The sequence below is a fragment of the Schistocerca nitens genome, chromosome 6, assembly GCF_023898315.1.
Source record: "Schistocerca nitens isolate TAMUIC-IGC-003100 chromosome 6, iqSchNite1.1, whole genome shotgun sequence".
Classification (NCBI taxonomy): domain Eukaryota; kingdom Metazoa; phylum Arthropoda; class Insecta; order Orthoptera; family Acrididae; genus Schistocerca; species Schistocerca nitens.
The window spans coordinates 174,585,546-174,605,059 of record NC_064619.1 but is presented as its reverse complement, the minus strand read 5'-3'; the positions used below and the strand labels follow the sequence as shown (position 1 = coordinate 174,605,059).

At 43.6% G+C, this 19,514-nt stretch overlaps 2 protein-coding genes across 2 annotated transcripts in view; one reads left to right on the top strand and one right to left on the bottom strand.

The window, feature by feature from the left end:
• LOC126262375 (uncharacterized) overlaps window positions 1-9,068 on the top strand; it is a 103,956-nt gene extending 94,888 nt beyond the window's left edge. Inside the window, exon 3 of the mRNA XM_049958971.1 lies at window positions 7,553-9,068. Within this exon, the coding sequence (XP_049814928.1) occupies window positions 7,553-8,347 (795 nt within the window). The 3' untranslated portion in view covers window positions 8,348-9,068. The remainder of the gene's footprint in view (window positions 1-7,552) is intronic.
• Window positions 1-19,514, bottom strand: part of LOC126263277 (uncharacterized) — an 881,511-nt gene that overhangs the window by 611,870 nt on the left and 250,127 nt on the right. The gene's annotated exons all lie outside the window — the stretch shown is intronic.

The following is a 19,514-nucleotide window of genomic DNA, read 5'->3' as shown; positions in this document are numbered from 1 at the left end:
TTCGGATCATTTGCCGGAGTCTTTTGTTGCTGCGCCTTGCTTCTGCCTTAACCAAAAGCGGGCATTAGGCACCGGTCTTCTGCAGTAATGCTGTCTATGGTTGTCCTTCGCGGGGTAGAGAGACGCTCAGTAGCTCGGTACGGGCTTTTGTTGAAGTTTCGAGAACATACCTCCACCGAGGAGTCAAGCAGTATATTTTCCCCTCTACGTGTATCTCGCGAAGAGACAATGAGGATAAAATCAGAGAGATTAGAGCCCATACAGAGGCATACCGACAATCTTTCTTTCCACGAACAATACGAGACTGGAATAGAAGGGAGAACCGATAGAGGTACTCAAGGTATCCTCCGCCACACGCAGTTAGGTGGGGCTTGCGGAGTGTGTATGTAGATGTAGAAGTCGATGTACATGTACGTTTCCCACAGCTACCCGCACTGCCACAAACGTTTTATGCCGTTCATACACTCGGTTCTTCGAAAGGGTTTCTTCCACAACCTGTGAACGGAGCCTCCTCAAAATTTCCGCAGGTTTGGTGCCTTCTTTCTGAGAAGCCTCATCATTGTGTGCTGCACAACAGAGTTGCTTGCCTCTTGTTCGCTCAGGGTGGCCTGACTCGAACGCTCGCATGACGCTAACTGCGGCATCACAGTAACATTGTCCGCAGCTCGTGGTCGTGCAGTAGCGTTCTCGCTTCCCGCGCCCGGGTTCCCGGGTTCGATTCCCGGCGGGGTCAGGGATTTTCTCTGCCTCGTGATGACTGGGTGTTGTGTGATGTCCTTAGGTTAGTTAGGTTTAAGTAGTTATAAGTTCTAGGGGATTGATGACCATAGCTGTTAAGTCCCATAGTGCTCAGAGCCATTTGAACCATTTTGAACAGTAACATTCTTGACATCCCCTACTAAGTCCGGTCAAGGTAGCGCCCATTTCCACCCACAGTCACGGACGCCACATTTCAATTCCATTTCATATCTGATACGCTCTCGAACGTGAAAGAATAAACAATGTGTCCTTGCAAATGCAGCAATAATGTCTGGTGATTGTACGATTCAAAAATCATTTCATATCAAAAAAAAAATCAATGCAAATTATATAAATGTTCTCAGAATAATTACTTTTCTTCATTTTTAGAAGTTTTTTTATAGATCTGTACTAAACTTTACTGGTTCATTTAATACACTACAGTGACATTTACCTCAGCTTTCAGAAACACCTTCTTGTCACATTTATAGCTGTTTTCTTATTCCTTATCGTACGCAACGTCAGTGGAGCCTGACGCAAAAACGACGGGTATCGCAAAAGTCTGTTATGCACTGGTAAAAGAAAGCAGTTTCAGGCTATAGACACAATAGTTCAAATATCCTCAGTGAACAATATATTTCCGAAGTGCAGCAGGGAAACGCATTCTCGGCGTAAACTTCAATCTAAGTAATAGAGAGTATTGAAAAGTTGCACTTCATGGACATTGAAACTCTCCATCAGCCTGGTACATGTCGGCGCTATTCAGCTACTTCTCTATTTCTCAAAAATGGCTCTGAGCACTATGGGACTTAACTTCTGACGTCATCAGTCCCCTAGAACTTAGAACTACTTAAACCTAAGGACATCACACACATCCATGCCCGAGGCAGGATTCGAACCTGCGACCGTAGCGGTCGCGCGGTTCCAAACTGTAGCGCCTAGAACCGCTCGACCAGCCCGGCCGGCTTCTATTTTTCAAGCCGACACTAACATCCATCAAACCTTTGACAGTTTTTTATGTTGACCGGCATAATAATGCGGCATACAAAATTAACAGCTCTCTGTCTTCCTTGCATACTGTGTCACTTTCTTGATATTGCTGCTAAAGCCCCTCATCTCGTCACTTGCTTTATGAGTCTTGATTATTCATTAGCGAGATGAACTGTCACCATCAGGATGTCCTCTCGTATCAGTAGCTAAGCACATATATCGCCATACGTGGCTAGACACACACGCACTTAGCTTTCTTACGTCAGAAGTAGTTCACTAAATATGTTGTAAATATTCATACACGAACTATAAATACAAAAAATAACATTTTATGCTAAATAGTAATTAAAATTCTTAGTTTAGGAAGACAAGACTCTGTGATATATCATACTATCTATAGAAAATATTATTTATCGATATATTTGCCTCAATCCTTGCTTGCTCATCCGGTACCTGTGGATATAGATGATATATTCACCGCCTATGACCGAGCGAGGTGGCGCAGTGGCTAGCACACTGGACTCGCATTCGGGAGGACGACGGTTCAATCCCGCGTCCGACCATCCTGATTTAGGTTTTCCGTGCTTTCCCTAAATCGCTCCAGGCAAATGCCGGGATGGTTCCTGTGAAAGGGCGCGGCCGACTTCCTTCCCCGTCCTTCCTTAATCCGATGAGACCGATGACCTCGCTGTCTGGTCTCCTTCCCCAACCCACCAACTAACCAGTCACCGCCTATCTTCCACGTCAACCACCATTAACCAGTCACAGACAGCAGACGCCCGCACTATCGATGGAGGATATATAAAGCATGTCAGAGAGACACGAAAAATGTGCAGTCGGCGTCGTAATGAAGAAACGGAACAATATGTCTCTCATCCAGAAGGGTATGATCATTGGCTTTCGGACCAAGCGTGGAAGCATTTCCGAAAGAGTACAGTATGTAAAATGTTCGCGTGCCGCCGTGCTTAAAATATACCGTGCATGGCAAAATGGCGCTATCCAAAACTAGTACCGAGGCAACGGTGGTCCATAGATGACAAGGGTGATCGACGGCTATAAAGATGTGTGTGGGCAGATAGACTTGAAACTGTTGAGCAACTAACCGTCAAGGTGCATCAAGAGGCTACAAACAGTGTCTCCTCAACGTTGCTGTGTATTGGCCTCCGCTGCAGGCGCCTGGGTCATGCACACGTACTGACTGCTGTCTACCGGCAACGAAGGCCGGAATCTGGACGTCACTACCACAACTGGACGCCCATGCCGACAGGTGGCCTTTTCCATCTGAATCACGTTTTGCGACCCATCGTTTCTGTGTGCGGCGTCAAAAGTCTGAAAGCAAACACGTTGCAATCAAGAGGGAGCGTTATCGTCTGGGGAATGTTTTCGTGGCATTCCCCGGATGATCTCATCATTAAGAAAGACGCAGTAGGTCAACACAAGTATGTCCACGCCTACACGCAATTTGTTTTCCAAAAACACGATGGCATCTACCAGCAGGAAAATGCAACATGTCAAATTTCTCTTCTTCTGAAATGCTTTCTTTATCATTGCCAGTCTAAATTTTATATCCTCTCTACTTCGGCCGTCACAAGCTTTCTGCTGCCAAAACAAAAAGCCTCATCTACTCCTTTAAGTGTCTCGTTTCCTAATATAATACCCTCAGCTGATTAATTCCATTACATTCTATTATCTTTGTTTTGTTCCTCTTGTACCCTCCTTTCAAGATACTGCCCATTTGTTTCAACTGCTCTTCCAAGTCCTTTATTGTCTTTGGCGGAATTACAGTGTCATCAGCAAACCTCAAAATTTTTCTATCTTCTCCCTGAACTTTAATTCCTTTTCATTTATTTTTCTTTGGATTTCTATACTGCTGGCTTATTTTGCAGATTAAATAACATCGGCGATAGACTAAAACCCGCCTCACACCCTTCTCAACCAATGCCCGTCGACTCTTATAACTGCCGTCTGGATTCTATACAGGTTGTGAATTCTATACAGGTTGTAAGTAGCCTTCCGCTCCCTATATTTTACTCCTGCTACCTTCATAATTTGAAAGAGAATATACCAGTGAACACTGTCAAAATCTTTCTGTAAGTCTGAAAATGGCATAAACATACTTTTGCCTTTCCTTAACCTAACTTCAAAGCGAAATAGTAGGGTTAGTACTACATTTCTCCGGAATCGAAACTGATCCTCCCCGAGCCCAGCTTCTAACAGTTTTTCCATTCTTCTGTAAAGAATTAATGCTAGTATTTTGTAACAGCTAGTAAAATTATGACATTTGTCCTGTTTTTGTTCTTCTGTCCCTTTAAAAGTCATTGCTTTACTTCTCATTATTTAAATATAAGGGGCAGTTCAGTCCTCGTTATACCAATCAAGATAATTCGCCTTGAGCATGGATGCATCAGCTTCAAGATAACAGTTCGGTGAGAAACCGTGTCCTGTTGCATGAAGAAGTCGTAACTGACTGCTTCACATCCTTGTCCGAGAGGAATTGCCGACTATTAGACGTCTTATTTTAAGGAACCGAAGGTGTGATAGCCGCATGAGGAATTATCAGGACTACAGTGCGGACGCTAGAATGCCTCTCATTTTCAGGGGGCGGGTAACTAGTGCGTAACATTTGTGACATGGGACGTCTGTCACCACACATTCATCAACATTGGATTCTGACAGACATGTTGCCCCATTCACATTTTTCAATCTCCGATAGATGTTTACCTGCGGTTTTCCTTCGGCACACATGAAAAGAATAACGGCACGTTGGTCTTCTTTGAACGAATTTGGTAATAACGTCACCACAGTTCACGTTTCAGCTTTTACAGCATGCACGCCAGAAAGACAGTAATGCCAAACGAATACCTTGCCTAGATGTCGCCGCTTACATACCCGCATCGGAGTCGCGCTATGTTGCACATACGCTGCAGCAACGCCCTCAAATGGAGACTATTTGATCGCTCCTTATGAAGGGTAATCACCTAAAACTTGCGCCACAAATATTTCGACAATGGTATGCTCCATTGATATGCGGATTGGACAGATTGGAATGACAGGCAATGTGTCCAACTATGCAGCCCATATTAGGGTGTTATGAATATCAAATGTGTATTTATTTTAAAAAAGTACAAATATTTCAATTAAATCGCGTCTACTGACAGTACCACAATCAAAGTAGACTAAATTAGACGTCAATGGCGTTTGTTGCAGGAGTCTTGTGCAAGTGGTTTACGAGACATCGTAGTTTGAGCATTGTAAACACCGACAGTTGTTTGTTCCATGTTTTAGAACAGACGAATATGAATTTCACATTTGTGCGTAAGTACAGACCTACACAGATGTTAGTAAGTCTCCGGTGGTGTCGCGTTGTTAAGTTGGACACTGCCTAGGACAAACGAAAGACAAACAAACGTGAATGCAGTACCTCTGTGGGGTCTGACACGTAAAGAACCACTGTAGCCTCAAAGCCTGCGCTCAAAAAGACCATCACCAGCTTCAGTACAAGCTTGCAGTCTGTGATGCAAGGACTGCTGCACACGTTCTAACATTTCAGCCGAAATTGCTGAACAAACAGCAGTAATACACAGTTTCATATCATCTGTAACTGTTTGAAGAGGTTGATGTCTACTGGGATAATGTTTGGTGTACACGGTTCACGAACGAACGATACACTTCTTAGATTCATCATAAGCCATGAGCATGTCCACTATTTTGCACTCTGAAATACTGTCTTCCAAGCACGTCCTGCTACGTCCGCTATAACACAATAAGTGACAGGAAGCTACAATGCAATCGCTGTCTATGCACAACGCAGTGTAAACAAACATGACATCGTCGCCTAGCATGTAAGCAATATGATGGAATGAACAGCTGTTGGTGTTTACAATATTCACAACACGGTAACTCAAATGTTCAAATGTGTGTGAAATCTTATGGGACTTAACTGCTAAGGTCATCAGTCTCTAAGCTTACACATTACTTAACCTAAATTATCCTAAGGACAAATACGCACACCCATGCCCGAGGGAGGACTCGAACCTCCGCCGGGATCAGCCGCACAGTCCATGACTGCAGCTCCTTAGACAACACGGTAACTCGTAAACTGCTTGCACTAGTTTTCTGCACTGATATTCTTATGTACGGCACCTTTAGGGTACTGTCAATTTTGCCCCATTTAAAAATTTGTAACTATTCTAGAGAACTGAACTTATCAACATCTCAAAAGTCTGTGGATTGGCAGCAAATAGGCGCCATTGCCTAAAATTCAGTACTGTGAAAACTGTGAAAACTGCATATAAATAGTGCGTACCATGTCCGAAATATCGGCGGTACAAGTTTACTTAATATTTTGTATCTGTGAGAATCCACACCCTCCAGATGCTTAAATAAATGTCAACATGGTCCATAGTAAGCTGCAATGCGATGTTTATTTCAAAAAAAATGGTTCAAATGGCTCTGAGCACTATGGGACTTAACATCTATGGTCATCAGTCCCCTAGAACTTAGAACTACTTACCCGGCCGAAGTGGCCGCGCGGTTCTGGCGCTGCAGTCTGGAACCGCGAGACCGCTACCGTCGCAGGTTCAAATCCTGCCTCGGGCATGGATGTGTGTGATGTCCTTAGGTTAGTTAGGTTTAACTAGTTCTAAGTTCTAGGGGACTAATGACCTCGGCAGTTGAGTCCCATAGTGCTCAGAGCCATTTGAACCATTTAGAACTACTTAAACCTAACTAACCTAAGGACATCACACACAACACCCAGCCATCACGAGGCAGAGAAAATGCCTGACCCCGCCGGGAATCGAACCCGGGAACCCGGGCGTGGGAAGCGAGAACGCTACCGCACGACCACGAGATGCGGGTGATGTTTATTTCATCGTGCCATTAGCTAATTTCAGATATGCGTCGTTATCAGACGCATTTGTACATTGGTAACCATGTTTTTATTCCAGTCTTTGGCAACAATATCAACTCTTTAGGCGATGACCGGTTTCAGTCCGTAATGACCATCCTCAGATCTTTTTTACACCATGTTCTAAAGTGATAAGGCCATAATGACATCGTCAAAACATACAAATATAATCAGCACAGCATTATATTTATAAAAAATGATTCAAATGGCTCTGAGCACTATGGGACTTAACATCTGTGTTCATCAGTCCCCTAGAACTTAGAACTACTTAAACCTAACTAACCTAAGGACATCACACACATCCATGCCCGAGGCAGGATTCGAAACTGCGACTGTAGCAGTCGCGCGGTTCCGGACTGAGCGCCTAGAACCGCTAGACCACCGCGGCCGGCTATATTTATATGTTTTGACGATGCCATTATGGCCTTATCACTTTAGGACATGGTGTAGAAAAGATCTGAGGATGGTCATTACGGACTGAAACCGGTCATCGTCTAAAGAATTGATTTTGTGATCAAAGACTGGAATAAAAACATTTGACAGTATTGGATCACTGTTTGTATACGTACGCGACCATGTCGTAGTTGGTGTGATTGGTAACCATGTTACTGTACACAGAGCAAAGCTCAGAATACGATCTAAAAACGTGTCACTGTACAGTGGATCCTTTCGTAGAATGACGAAATATGGATACTTTTTACTTGTAATTAGGAGTGATTTGAAAACGACATGAAAGCAGATGTTACAAACGTGCTTCATAATGGCGCTTAGTCGAAACTAGCTAATCGCACGAATAAACAAACATCGCATTACAGAATACTACGGACCATGTTTATGTTTGTTAATACTCTGTATTTAGGTGATAGTTCTGATATACAATTCATCACTGAGTGACACACGAGGACTTTTTTGCAGGAGTGGCAGCGCCAGCGAACGCCGGTAGGCCTGCTGGAGGTGCCGGTGGCGGAGGCGGCGGAGGCGGCGCTGCGACTGTGGGGGCGGTTGTGCACCTCGGCGGGCGGCTGCTGCGGTCGCGCCGGTCATGCGCTCACCGTGCGCGACGAGTTGTGGCGCTTCCAGGCGGCGCTCGACAACGCCAGGGCGACAGCGATCCAAAGGGCGGTAGACGACGCGCTGGGGGCGGCGCGACAGGTGGCCGACAGATCGCAGCTGGGGGCGGCAGCGTCCGCGGCGCTGGAGGAGGCGCGCCGTGACCTGGAGGCTGCGCTGGCAGACCAGCGGGCCGTCCTGCACACCGTGCGCAGCGCGCAGCGCGAGGCCCTGGGGGCGGCGCTGCTTGGAGCCGGCTGTGGGGGCGGCGCGCTGGAGGAGGCCGAAGCGGTGGAGGCGGCGGCATGGGGGTTGGCGCGCCACAACGTGGGCCGTGTAGCCGCGCGGCTCCTGGGGGAGGAGAGCGGCCGCGTCGAGGGGCGGTGGGGCGGCGCCGCCTCCGGCTTCCAGCTGACGGCGCAACGCGGGCTGCGGGCGCTGCAACTGGCCCTGTGCCAGGCGCAGCGCGTCTCCCGCGCCACCGCCGCCCTCTCCGCCACAGTGGTGGTCATGCTGGCCCACAGCGCCGCCCCGCCGCCGCCCACTGACGACCACACTGTCGACGCACAGGCAGTGGCCACCGCGTCTCACTTCCGGACGATCCGTATCGCCCTTCCACTGTCTGTCGCCGTGGTCCTACCAGCACTTTTCGTGCTATGAGCCAGTCCAGACACTGTTCAGCACTTTTAATTATAAGAGCGTCGGCAGCTGACAGTTACTTGTGTACGTTCATTCCAAAGTGGCTGCCTAAACTCTAACGTCCATGATAAGCACTTCAGAACATTGTGTATTACTTCACACACAGCGACACTCTAACACTACTCGTATCTATAGCAAGAGATAATCACCCAATCATTTAAAGGATTAGGTGACCCATCTAATGTCTCACTATCTTCTCACTTACAGGTATTGTAATCCAAAGGGTTGTGAAAAGATAAACAACGATTTCTATCTGTAGGAAGTAAGTCTATTAAATGACTGACATAGTAATGAGAAAAAATGTGCGTTTCACCTTCTGTTTCATAACTCAGCAGTTGCCTTTTTCCATTTTGCATGAGCTATAGCGACATCATTTATAAGGGCTCACAGTACGTGAACGGTCGAAGTTGACACAAACATATGTGCAAAATTGGAGCCAGTTGTACCCGTGAAATGTCTGACGGATATTTACAGCTGTGCGTGATACTAAACTCATTAAGACAATTACATCAGCTTTAGTGATCTAAGTTCGCGTCACGGTGCAAGTTGAAATTTGCTGTTATTTAAGATACGTGTCTTAGATTTACTCTCTGTGATAATTTTCATGTTTAGTTGCTTTGAAGCACCGTGGAAGACTACGAAGATTTCATACTTTTGCAGATCTTGCCCTTACATAGTAATATGTGAATAATAAATAACTTGAAAGAACAAAAACCATAATCCAAAGTAAACAGTTTGCTTTAACTGCTTATTAAGATCTAGAAGGAAATCCACAACAACGCCACTTACTGTGATTTAATTTAGTAAATTCAAGTAACTAATAAACCAGCGTTCTGAACACTATAAACGGAAACGAGAAGCCGATCCAACATTTTCTACGTAGCTAAAGAGGTTTTTTTTTTAATTTCGATGAACAGGGAGGATCGCTCTGACAGCGAAAAGCTGTGTCTTCGCCATGGGATGCGCAACGTGGGAATCGAACACACAATTCTCTCTTTACGAAGAAGAATCGTCGACTCCATCAAGACTCAAGCTCTATGCAGTCCGAGACCAAGGAAGAGAGAAAGAAAGTATTTTGCACCGTGTTCACATGAAGTAACACCAACGACACATTTCCATTCCTAATACTATGTACAAAAACAGTTGGCATTCGAAACAGCTCCCTATCGTCACAGGATGGGGTAAATACAGGTTGTACATGGTTTCCACGGGAATCATGTACTCTTCTTCCAGTAACGATGGTGGAGGTGGATAGCGATCACACATCCTTGCCTCCAAAGTAGAGAACTAAGGCTGAATAAAAGCGATATTTGGTGACTGTTGTGGTTAGGGCAGATGCTACAATAGTCCTTCGTACTCAGAAAACAAGTTCTGGACGATGTGAGCTGCGTGAAGCGGGGCCCTGGCGTCCTGGAACGCAGCGTTACCAATAGGGTAGAAACATTATACCATGGGATGGAAGTAATACGACTTTGCAGAATAACCTTGGTTCCCATGGAATACTACGATATGGCAACCCAAATCATCACCAAACCACCACCTGGAAGCAAGCAGTATGTGCCGCAGGCTTAGGACGGCGTAAAGTTGGCCAGAAGTTGGTAACAGTGTGAAACAAGACTCATCCGTCCCGATGACATTCTTTCATTGCTTCATATCCCAGCTTGTACGGCTTCGACAAGAATAATATCTGGATTTGGAATTTCAGTTCGATTAGAAATCTCCCATTGTTTTCATTTGGCGCCGATAGGTTTCACGAATGCGATATTCAGTTCTGTAGTGGCTTTTGCAGCTGTCGTCCTTTTATTTTTCGGAGTATTCCTCTTGAGTTACATTGTGTCACGATCACTCAACGCCGCGCGGGATTAGCCGAGCAGTCTAGGCGCTGCAGTCATGGACTGTGCGGCTGGTCCCGGCGGAGGTTCGAGTCCTCCCTCGGACATGGGTGTGTGTGTTTGTATTTCGGATAATTTAGGTTAAGTAGTGTGTAAGCTTAGGGACTGACGACCTTAGCAGTTAAGTCCTAAGTCCCATAAGATTTCACACACATCTCAACATTTTGATCACTCAACACACACTTTTCGTCCGCGTTGTGACTTAGCGCACAATACTAACGGGTGTTAATCTTCGATAGACTCTCTCCTGGATCACCAAATCTTCGGCTACTTTAGTTACGGAAGCAAGGGCCATACGAACACCAAACCTTTGCCCACGTTCAAATTAATGTAGCTCCGACCTAATGCACTTCCATTTACAAAGAACGCGGTTCTGACCAGTACTGACACCTGCAACATATTTAGGGCATTGCACAGACCTACGTCTGATACTAGTAGACTTCCCTTGGCCAGGAATGCCTTTTATGCAGTCCTGCTTTCCTTTTTATGTCCTCCTCGCTCCATCCGTCATGGGTTAATTTTCCGCCTATGTATCAGAATTTCTTAGCTTCATCTACTTCGTGATCATCAATTATGATGTTAATTTCTCCCTGTTCTTATTTCTGCTGCTTCTTATTACTTTCGCCATTCTTCGATTTACTCTCAATCCACATTCTATACTCGTTCCAATCAACAGATCTTGTAGTTTTTCTTCGCTTTCGCTGAGGATAGAAATCTTATAAACGAATCTTAACATTCATATTCTTTCATCTTTAATTTTGCGTGTGCGAATTTCTATGGGACCAAACTGCTGAGGCCATCGGTCCCTAGACTTATACACTACTTAAACTAACTTAAACTAACTTACGCTATTTACAACACACACACGGTGCCTCTAACCGCGCGGCCACTCCGCGCGGCTTTAATTTTGATCCAACTCTTGAAGCTTTCTTTTATTTCCGTCATTGCTTCTTTGACGTATGGATTGAACAGCAGCGGTGAAATACTACATTCCTGTCTTACACCCTTCTTAATCCGTGCACTTCACTGTAAGTCGTCCATTCCTGTTGTTCCTTCTTGGGTCTTGTACTAGCTTACCCCTATTATTGGCGCTTTTTCCAGGTCGACAAAATCTATGAACGTGTCTTGATTTCCCTTCAGTCATGCTTCCATTATCAACCGCAACGTCAGAACGGCCCCTCTGCCGCCTTCACCTTTCCGAAAGCCAAACTGGTCGTCATCTAACAGAGTCTCAATTTTAATTGCCATTCATCTGTAATTATTCTTGTCACCAACTTGGATGCATGAACTTTTAACATGAATGTGCAATTATTCTCGCACTTGTCGGCTCTTGCAATCTTGGAAAGTGTATGAATGATGTTTTTCTGAAAGCCTAATGGTATATCACCATCAAAACACCAACCTGAATAATCATTTTGTCTCAACTTCAGCCAATGATTTTAGAAATTCCGATGTAATGTTATCTATCCCTTATGCCTCATTTGATTTTAATTCTTCCAAAGCTCTTCTTTTAATACTGCATCCCCTATTTCTTCCTTATTTACACCTGCCTTCTTTGCCGGCCGCGGTGGTCTAACGGTTCAGGCGCTCAGTCTGGAACCGCGCGACTGCTACGGTCGCAGGTTCGAATCCTGCCTCGGGCATGGATGTGTGTGATGTCCTTAGGTTAGTTAGGTTTAAGTAGTTCTAAGTTCTAGGGGACTGATGACCACCGATGTTAAGTCCCGTAGTGCTCAGAGCCATTTGAACCATTTGAACCTGCCTTCTCTATCACGTCATCGGATAAGTCCTCCCCCTCATAGCCGCCCTCGATGCACTCTTTCCATACAACCCCTCTCTCCTTCGCATATATCAGTGGAATTCCTATTGTACTCTTAATGTTTCTGCCCTTTCTTTTAGTTTCACCGAAGATTGTTTTGACTCCTCTACGTGCTGTTTCAGTCCTTCCAACAATTATTTCATTTTCAGTTTCTTCACATTTTTCTTGCAGCCATTTCGCCTAAGCTTCCCTGCACTTCCTATTTACATTTTTGTAGTTCCTTCTTTCGTCGATTAACTGAAGCATTTATTCTGTTACCCACAGTTTCTTCACTGTTACCTTCCTTGTATCTACGTTTATCTCTCCAACTTCTGTAATTGCCATTTTTAGCGATGTCTATTCCTCTTCAACTGAACTAATGAGCTATTCACTATCGGAATATCTATAGCTTTAAAGAATTTCAAGCGTATTTCTTTATTTCTTAATATTTCCGTATCCCACTTCTTAGCACATTGGTTCTTCCTGACTAGTCCAATAAACTTCAGTCTACGCTTCATCATTACCAAATTGTGACCTGAGTCTATATCAGCCGCTGGTACCCTTTACAATTCAATATCAGATTTCGGAATCTCTGTCTGATCATGGTGTAATTTAACTGAAATCATCCTGTATCTCCCGGTCTTTACCAAGTGTACCTCCACCTCTTGCGATTACTGTTCAGAGTTTTCGCTTTTACCATCTGCAATTTATTGCAGTACTCAATTAGTCTTTCTCTTCCATCATTTCTACGACCAAGCCCATATTCTACCCCTTTTTCTACTGCTTCCCCTACAATCGCATTCCAATCCCCCATAACTATTACATTTTCATCTCCTTTTACGTACTGGATTACCTGTTCAATCTCCTCCTACACTTTCTCTAGCTCTTCATTTTCTGCCTGGACTATCGTTGTCGGCGTTCATTTGCTGTCGATTCTGATGAGAGCAACCCTATCACTGAACCGTTCACATTTACTCACTCCCTGTCCTATTCTTGACGAATCAAACTCGAATTATTCGATTTTCTGCTGATGTTGATATTACTCTATACTCATCTGACCAGAAAAGCTTGTCTTCTTTCCATTTCACTTCAAAGCGACCACTATATCCAGATCGACCTTCGACAGTTCCGATTTTCTAGCTCCCCTACCACGATCAAATTTCTGACGATCCACACTTCACCTCGTAGAACTTTATCCTATTGTTGGTTATTGAATCTTTTTCTCACGATTACCTCCCTTCTGGCAGTCCATTCCAGGAGATCCGAATGGGGTACCAGTACGGAACGTTTTGCTAATACAAATCTCATCATGACACTTCATAAATTACAGGCCACATGTCTTGTGGGCGCATGGTATTTGCCTTGAATTGAGTAGTTTAAATTACTTTCTGCATCCTCATGCCGTTGATCATTGGTGGTTCTTTCGCGTTTTAGGGGCAGTTTCCCACTCCAAGAGCAAAAGAGAGCCCTCAGCGTCTGTCCTTTCCTCCGTCATCTTCGACAAGGCCATCGGTGAATGAGGGTGACTTCTTATGCCGGAAGTCTTCGCCCGGCATTACTTATGATTTTTGCTCAGAAGTAGAGACGTGGTGAGGTTCGAACCCGGGAACGAGGAAGTTTTGATTACTAATCAAGGACACTTTTTCTTCTCCCTTCATCATCTATTCTGAGCGGACGCCACATGACACCCGTTCAAGTTCATCGTTGATTACTTCATTCAGTCTTTTTTGTTGCATGGGGCAACCAGCCATTCAACCAAACACGCTGAGCTACCGTCCTGGCAGTTCCACTCCGCCAAGGCAGGATTAGCATATAGGATGATGTTAAGCAAGCATTTCTCCTGGTATTCCCATTTTCTTGTCGACTCCCCGGCATTATAGTAATATTACTCCTGTCATATTGAGGGACTTGAATAACTGTTTTGAACAAATGACAGTCAACGATGTAGATGGGTACTTCTTCTTATGTCAAAATACCTCTTCTGGCTGGTCCCCTTACGTTATCACTATGTCATAGATATGGCGGAAATGAATGTTTTAATGTGGCCATAGATAATGTACCTCAGACAGTTATATGAATTGCGTCATGGATCACATCAGGATGTATACTACGAAATACTTTGTTGACAGTTGCATCTCAGGCGTTCCAAGTATAGTCTACAATCTCCTTAAGCTGAAACAAAGTCTTCTGTTTGCTGATAAGCAAGTGGTAAAACGTTGTTGTATATGTATTACAGACAGCCAGATCGATTACGCGAGTGGGAAGGGAGGTGATTCTTATCAAAGGCTCGAAATTTTATCCGAATGTGGCGAAGTAAGTAAATGAAGTAACTTTTACTCAAGTGATCAGCTGTGACATATTTTGTTACATTCGAGTTACATCTTGTGGTCAAATGCGGCTAACGAAACGGGATGTAAAACAACCGCTTTTATAAGAAATAATTAATGTTAAAGAAAACCATAACAACAACTGCATCAGAATAGACGCAAAGCGAGAGTTTAGGGAGGCTGATAAACAAATATATGTTTGATATGCACTGGTAAGTAATTGCGGAATCCATTTCTAGTAACCTGTTACTGACAAGTTTAGATATTTAATATTTGTGACTTTTTTTTGCCGAGATGTATTTGAATTTGGAATTCTTTTTTCGTTCATTCGCTTCTCGGCGAGACACTGTGTTGTGCTACTGTCAACCGTCGACGTTTTAACTGTTAATAAGGCTCCTGCAATGGGAAGTAGAGATATAACTGCGAGCCACTTGAGGTACCGCAGGAAACCAGCCGAGTGCCTCGCCGGCTTTGGCTGGTGCTCGTGATGAAATGGGGCGAGTCGGTGCGTTGCTCTGACGAGCGGCGGCTGCCTAGGCCACAGGGACACTGGCGCAGCGCAGCAGCGGAAGCCGTAAGACGCGCTCTGGCGGCGTCTTTGGCAGACGCAAAGGCCTGTGAGGCCAGCAGCGGCAGGGGTGTCCTCACAGCGGCCTTGCATACTGCAGGCGTCTGCTTTTAAAGGGAGCCCAGCCAGCGCCTAATCTGCTACGTCAAGTGGTGGTGGTGGTGGTGGGGGGAGGGGGTTTCAGGATATCACTGTGCTTCCAGCCTATATACTTTACGTCCTAGATACACTGACCTTAACTCTACTCAGCCGTGTGTATTAACTGACTGTATGTATACAGTTTATGGTGCATGTTGTGTAGAGCTGCTTACCCAGCACATGAGCTAATGTAGGCCACGGATCGAACATATGGTAAAGACAGCACAGGCTCTTCGGCGAGCACGAAGTATCCTCCTGCACCTGACTGGCGCGTATAGCACAACACCGACTGAGGCGCTCCTGGTGATACTAGGCTCACTTACCACAAGAAAAAAAAAGAAACAATGTTGGATCAAAAGGGTCGAATACGTTATGGTAAATGAGATAATGGGCACAGGAGCCACATCGAGAATGAAAATAAAGGCATATATTGGCAGAGAACAGCAAGAAATAGCTGTACACGCTTTTAGTTATTTTATTAACTGGCTTTCTCCCCACAGCATGGCCTGCAATTGTTTTGGATACATATCTTGAACGCACTTCCTTCTCCCTTCTCAGTGTCCACCTCCTCCTTCCCCTGACTCTCCACATCATCCTTCCACCTCTATCTGTCTCCTTCTCCACACTGTGTCAGTCTCTTCATCTCCTCCTCCCCACTCTTTGTCTATTTCCTCCACCCCATCTTTATGACCATATCTTCCTCCTCCCTCCCTCTGACCACATTCTCTACCACCTCTCTCTTTAGATCTCTGCCTACCCTACTTCCTTTACCAAATGCCCCTACCCCTCTATCCCTTGCACCTGCCTCATGCATCTCCCCCTCCTACCATCTCTCCATCCATTTCCTCCACCTGTCTGTCCATCCCCTCCTCTATCCATCTCAATCTGTCTCCAGCCACACTCACCACACTGTGTAGCCCACAAAACACAGTTCAGTGAAGGAGGCTGATACTACTATCACAACATGTCTGACAGGCAGGAGAGTCTGCATGTTGTTGACTGGAAAATGGCTTTTACCCCTGACGTGTAGGCTGTTCTGCAAATCAGGTTGATTTTGGGGGCCGATACTGTTGCCACACGACATACTTGTGATGCAGGGCAGCCTATGCACCAGGGGCTGGAAAAAGCACATTTTTGCTCATATCTCACTGTCCATATCGTATTGGAACTATGAGGTTCTAAACTCCATAGGCTGATCCTCGTGAGGCCTGCTGCCTCTGTTCCAAATTTGGTTTAAATTCATCCAAGGGTCTGGCAGGAGAACAATGCATACACACATAAACTGTGCTTTGTATACATTACAGACTTAGCGCAATATAAACCCAAAACACCCAGAGAGCTAGCTTCCTTGGATTCAGTCAGCGAGCGACTACTTGACGTAGCAAGACAACACTACCAATGTGTTGTTTCACATATACGTTACAGAAACATATGGCTCTGAACACTATGGGACTCAACATCTATGGTCATAAGTCCCCTAGAACTTAGAACTACTTAAACCTAACTAACCTAAGGACAGCACGCAACACCCAGTCATCACGAGGCAGAGAAAATCCCTGACCCCGCCGGGAATCTAACCCGGGAACCCGGGCGTGGGAAGCGAGAACGGTACCGCACGACAGTGAGCTGCGGACTACAGAAACATATCAGCAGGGCTAATTTACTGGTGAAGATTTTATATACATTGCTGGTTAAGTTTTTCTTTACTCATCAGTGTGATTTTATTTCGTGAATAGTCGTGTATTACATGTGCCAGAGATAATATTGCGTCTGCTGATAACAATATTTTAAATTGCTGTGCAATATTTTAACTTGTAACTTGACAACAGCAAACGTATGAGACCTAATTTTTTGGTACATAACAAAATTTAAATTAAAAACTAAAATCACTGAATTTCTTGAATGGTCTATTTTATACTATGCATATAATAATAAACAATATTCTTCAGATATGCATGTGTATCTGAAGGAAGTGTCTAGTACTATGAAGTACATTGCATAGTACTGTGCACACACTGTAAAATACAAACATAAAAGAAAATATTATTACATGCCAAGACAGACTGAAACGACGATAATAATAATGTCTCTCGCTCTGTGGGAATCACATAATATGAATGAGCAATAAGGGCTGTGAACATGGTAACATATGGAGATCTGGATCTGGCCAAGGGGTGTGTACAGATAACCAAAGGGGTTGAGGTGATCACTCCCGTTAGATAGGAAATCTGGGTTGGAGCTCTGGTCCAGCACAAAGTTTCATGTGTCATTAATAAACTGAACATCTGTTGTCTAGTCGTATTCACAATTTGTAAATACATTTCTTCTAAATCCTCTAAATACACACAGCCAGAAACTTATGCAACTGACAAATATTTTCACAAATTGATACATATATTTCAATAAAATTGATTTTTCTGTAGGAATGAAATAAATGTCATGAGCATTTTTACCGAAGGCTCTCTTTAACATCAACATCTAATGGGCAATTAAGTAATAAAACTTTTGCATTTAAAACCACTCATATGGATGTTCAGAATTTGTTTCTTTTCATCTTATCCAGAACTGAGCATAATGGGAAAAAGTAACATTTAATATTTATGTGTCATTATTGCCTCGAAATGATAACGAAAATCACCTGTTCTTTTACTTTCAATTGTGCTCTTCGTATGAGCCAAAATAGAATAAACCAGAGCCTGCGTATTTCAAAATTTAGTTAATAGAATATATTGTGTGGCTAAGTTAAAGCTAAGTCAGTTTTTTTTTCAATTTTTAAAGTAAGATAACAAATTTATTGTTTTTATACTTTTTATTTTTATACAGACATGATCTTGCCTTCTGAGAAACTTATGTATTTCATTCGCTCATAAGTCTACAGTTTTGCTTAACAGTTTCCTACAAACTCAAGCGTGATCTTTTTATCCTAATCTCATCCTAGTATATAAATGCACATATTATTGACATCAGAATCTACCCACAATAATTAGTGACACACGAAGCAGTGTATTTCTGATACACGATAGACAGACTTCTATATGATAGCGAGTCTCAACGGTTCCACATCTTCTTTCGACATGACTGTGGACCATGGCCACAGACTCAGACCAGCTCACGCTATCTCAACATATAAAACTGAACAAGGCTTCGGCCGCTTACAACAGTGTACTTAATTGTAACGTGGTTTAAACTCACTGCAACCTGCGGCCTGCTAGCTTCTTGGTTTATGTATAACATTCTCGATGGACTGCGATTGCCTTAGGTATGACGCCATAATTCTTCATACTGATCGCCAGATGTAGCGTTGTGTTATATTGGAGCAGAACAGTAGCACGGGCGTTCTGCATTTTGTATAGACATGTATCTGTGCTCCAGTTGGAAAAGAGTAATATATAGATTTATACATTATTTTTATTTCCTTTTTGAGGTAGAAGATTTTAGTTGAGTTTATTGAAACGCCCTGCTCCTGAGTTATACTAACACATCGAAATTTTATGTTAAATCTATTGTGTGTTACATTCATACACACAAAATCATGTGCAACATTTGGTCTTTTCTTGTGTCTACATAATGCACTAAAAGACAATAGCAAATAAATAAATGATGTCCTTAAAATTTCCTTAAAACGAAACTAAAGAAAGCTCATTCAGCTAGGAAACCAGAGCGAGGACCAACAGTTTGACATGGGAATATACCTTCCATCCAACTTGGTTTGCAACTTATCTACAGATGTACGAAGGAATATTTTTAATTGATGTAGTTTTCTTTGAGATCTTCTAAAGGCATGGACAGTTACATGTCGTTCATTACAGTTCCACGAAAATTTTTCGTAAAATAGTACAAGATGTCCGGCCATAGCGCAGGCCCCGACGTGTTCCCTTAAGTTAACGCTACACATCATACGAAACGTTTATGTGCTAGGACCTCGGCATTCTCTATTTTACACAGTTTCCGTCTACTAACGAACATCGTATATTTGATACAGACAAGTACTGTCACTTCTAGAACAAAATACGACCTTACGGAATACTGACGACTTCCTATCAGAAAGATCCAGGCATGTCATGGTTAGCTGAGATAAATCTTAGTAAATGTCGCCTCGGTCTATCGCTGTGGTATGATAAATGGCCATTACTTTTTGATATATGTAAGTATTTCTGGGGGATAGTGTCATACGTACGCTGAAGTCGTTCACGGTTGATGCTGCTATAAACGGGGAATTGCAAAATCGGGAAAACTGTAGTGAAACACAGAAAATTGCTGAATATGATGCAATGATTGATAGTTGACCCTCTATAAAAATAAATGGAAAGCACTATGCATAAATAGGAGAAAAGTCTTATTACTTATTTGATCAGACGTTTCACTTTAATTCACTGAATATGATGATGGTCATTAGATATTAACG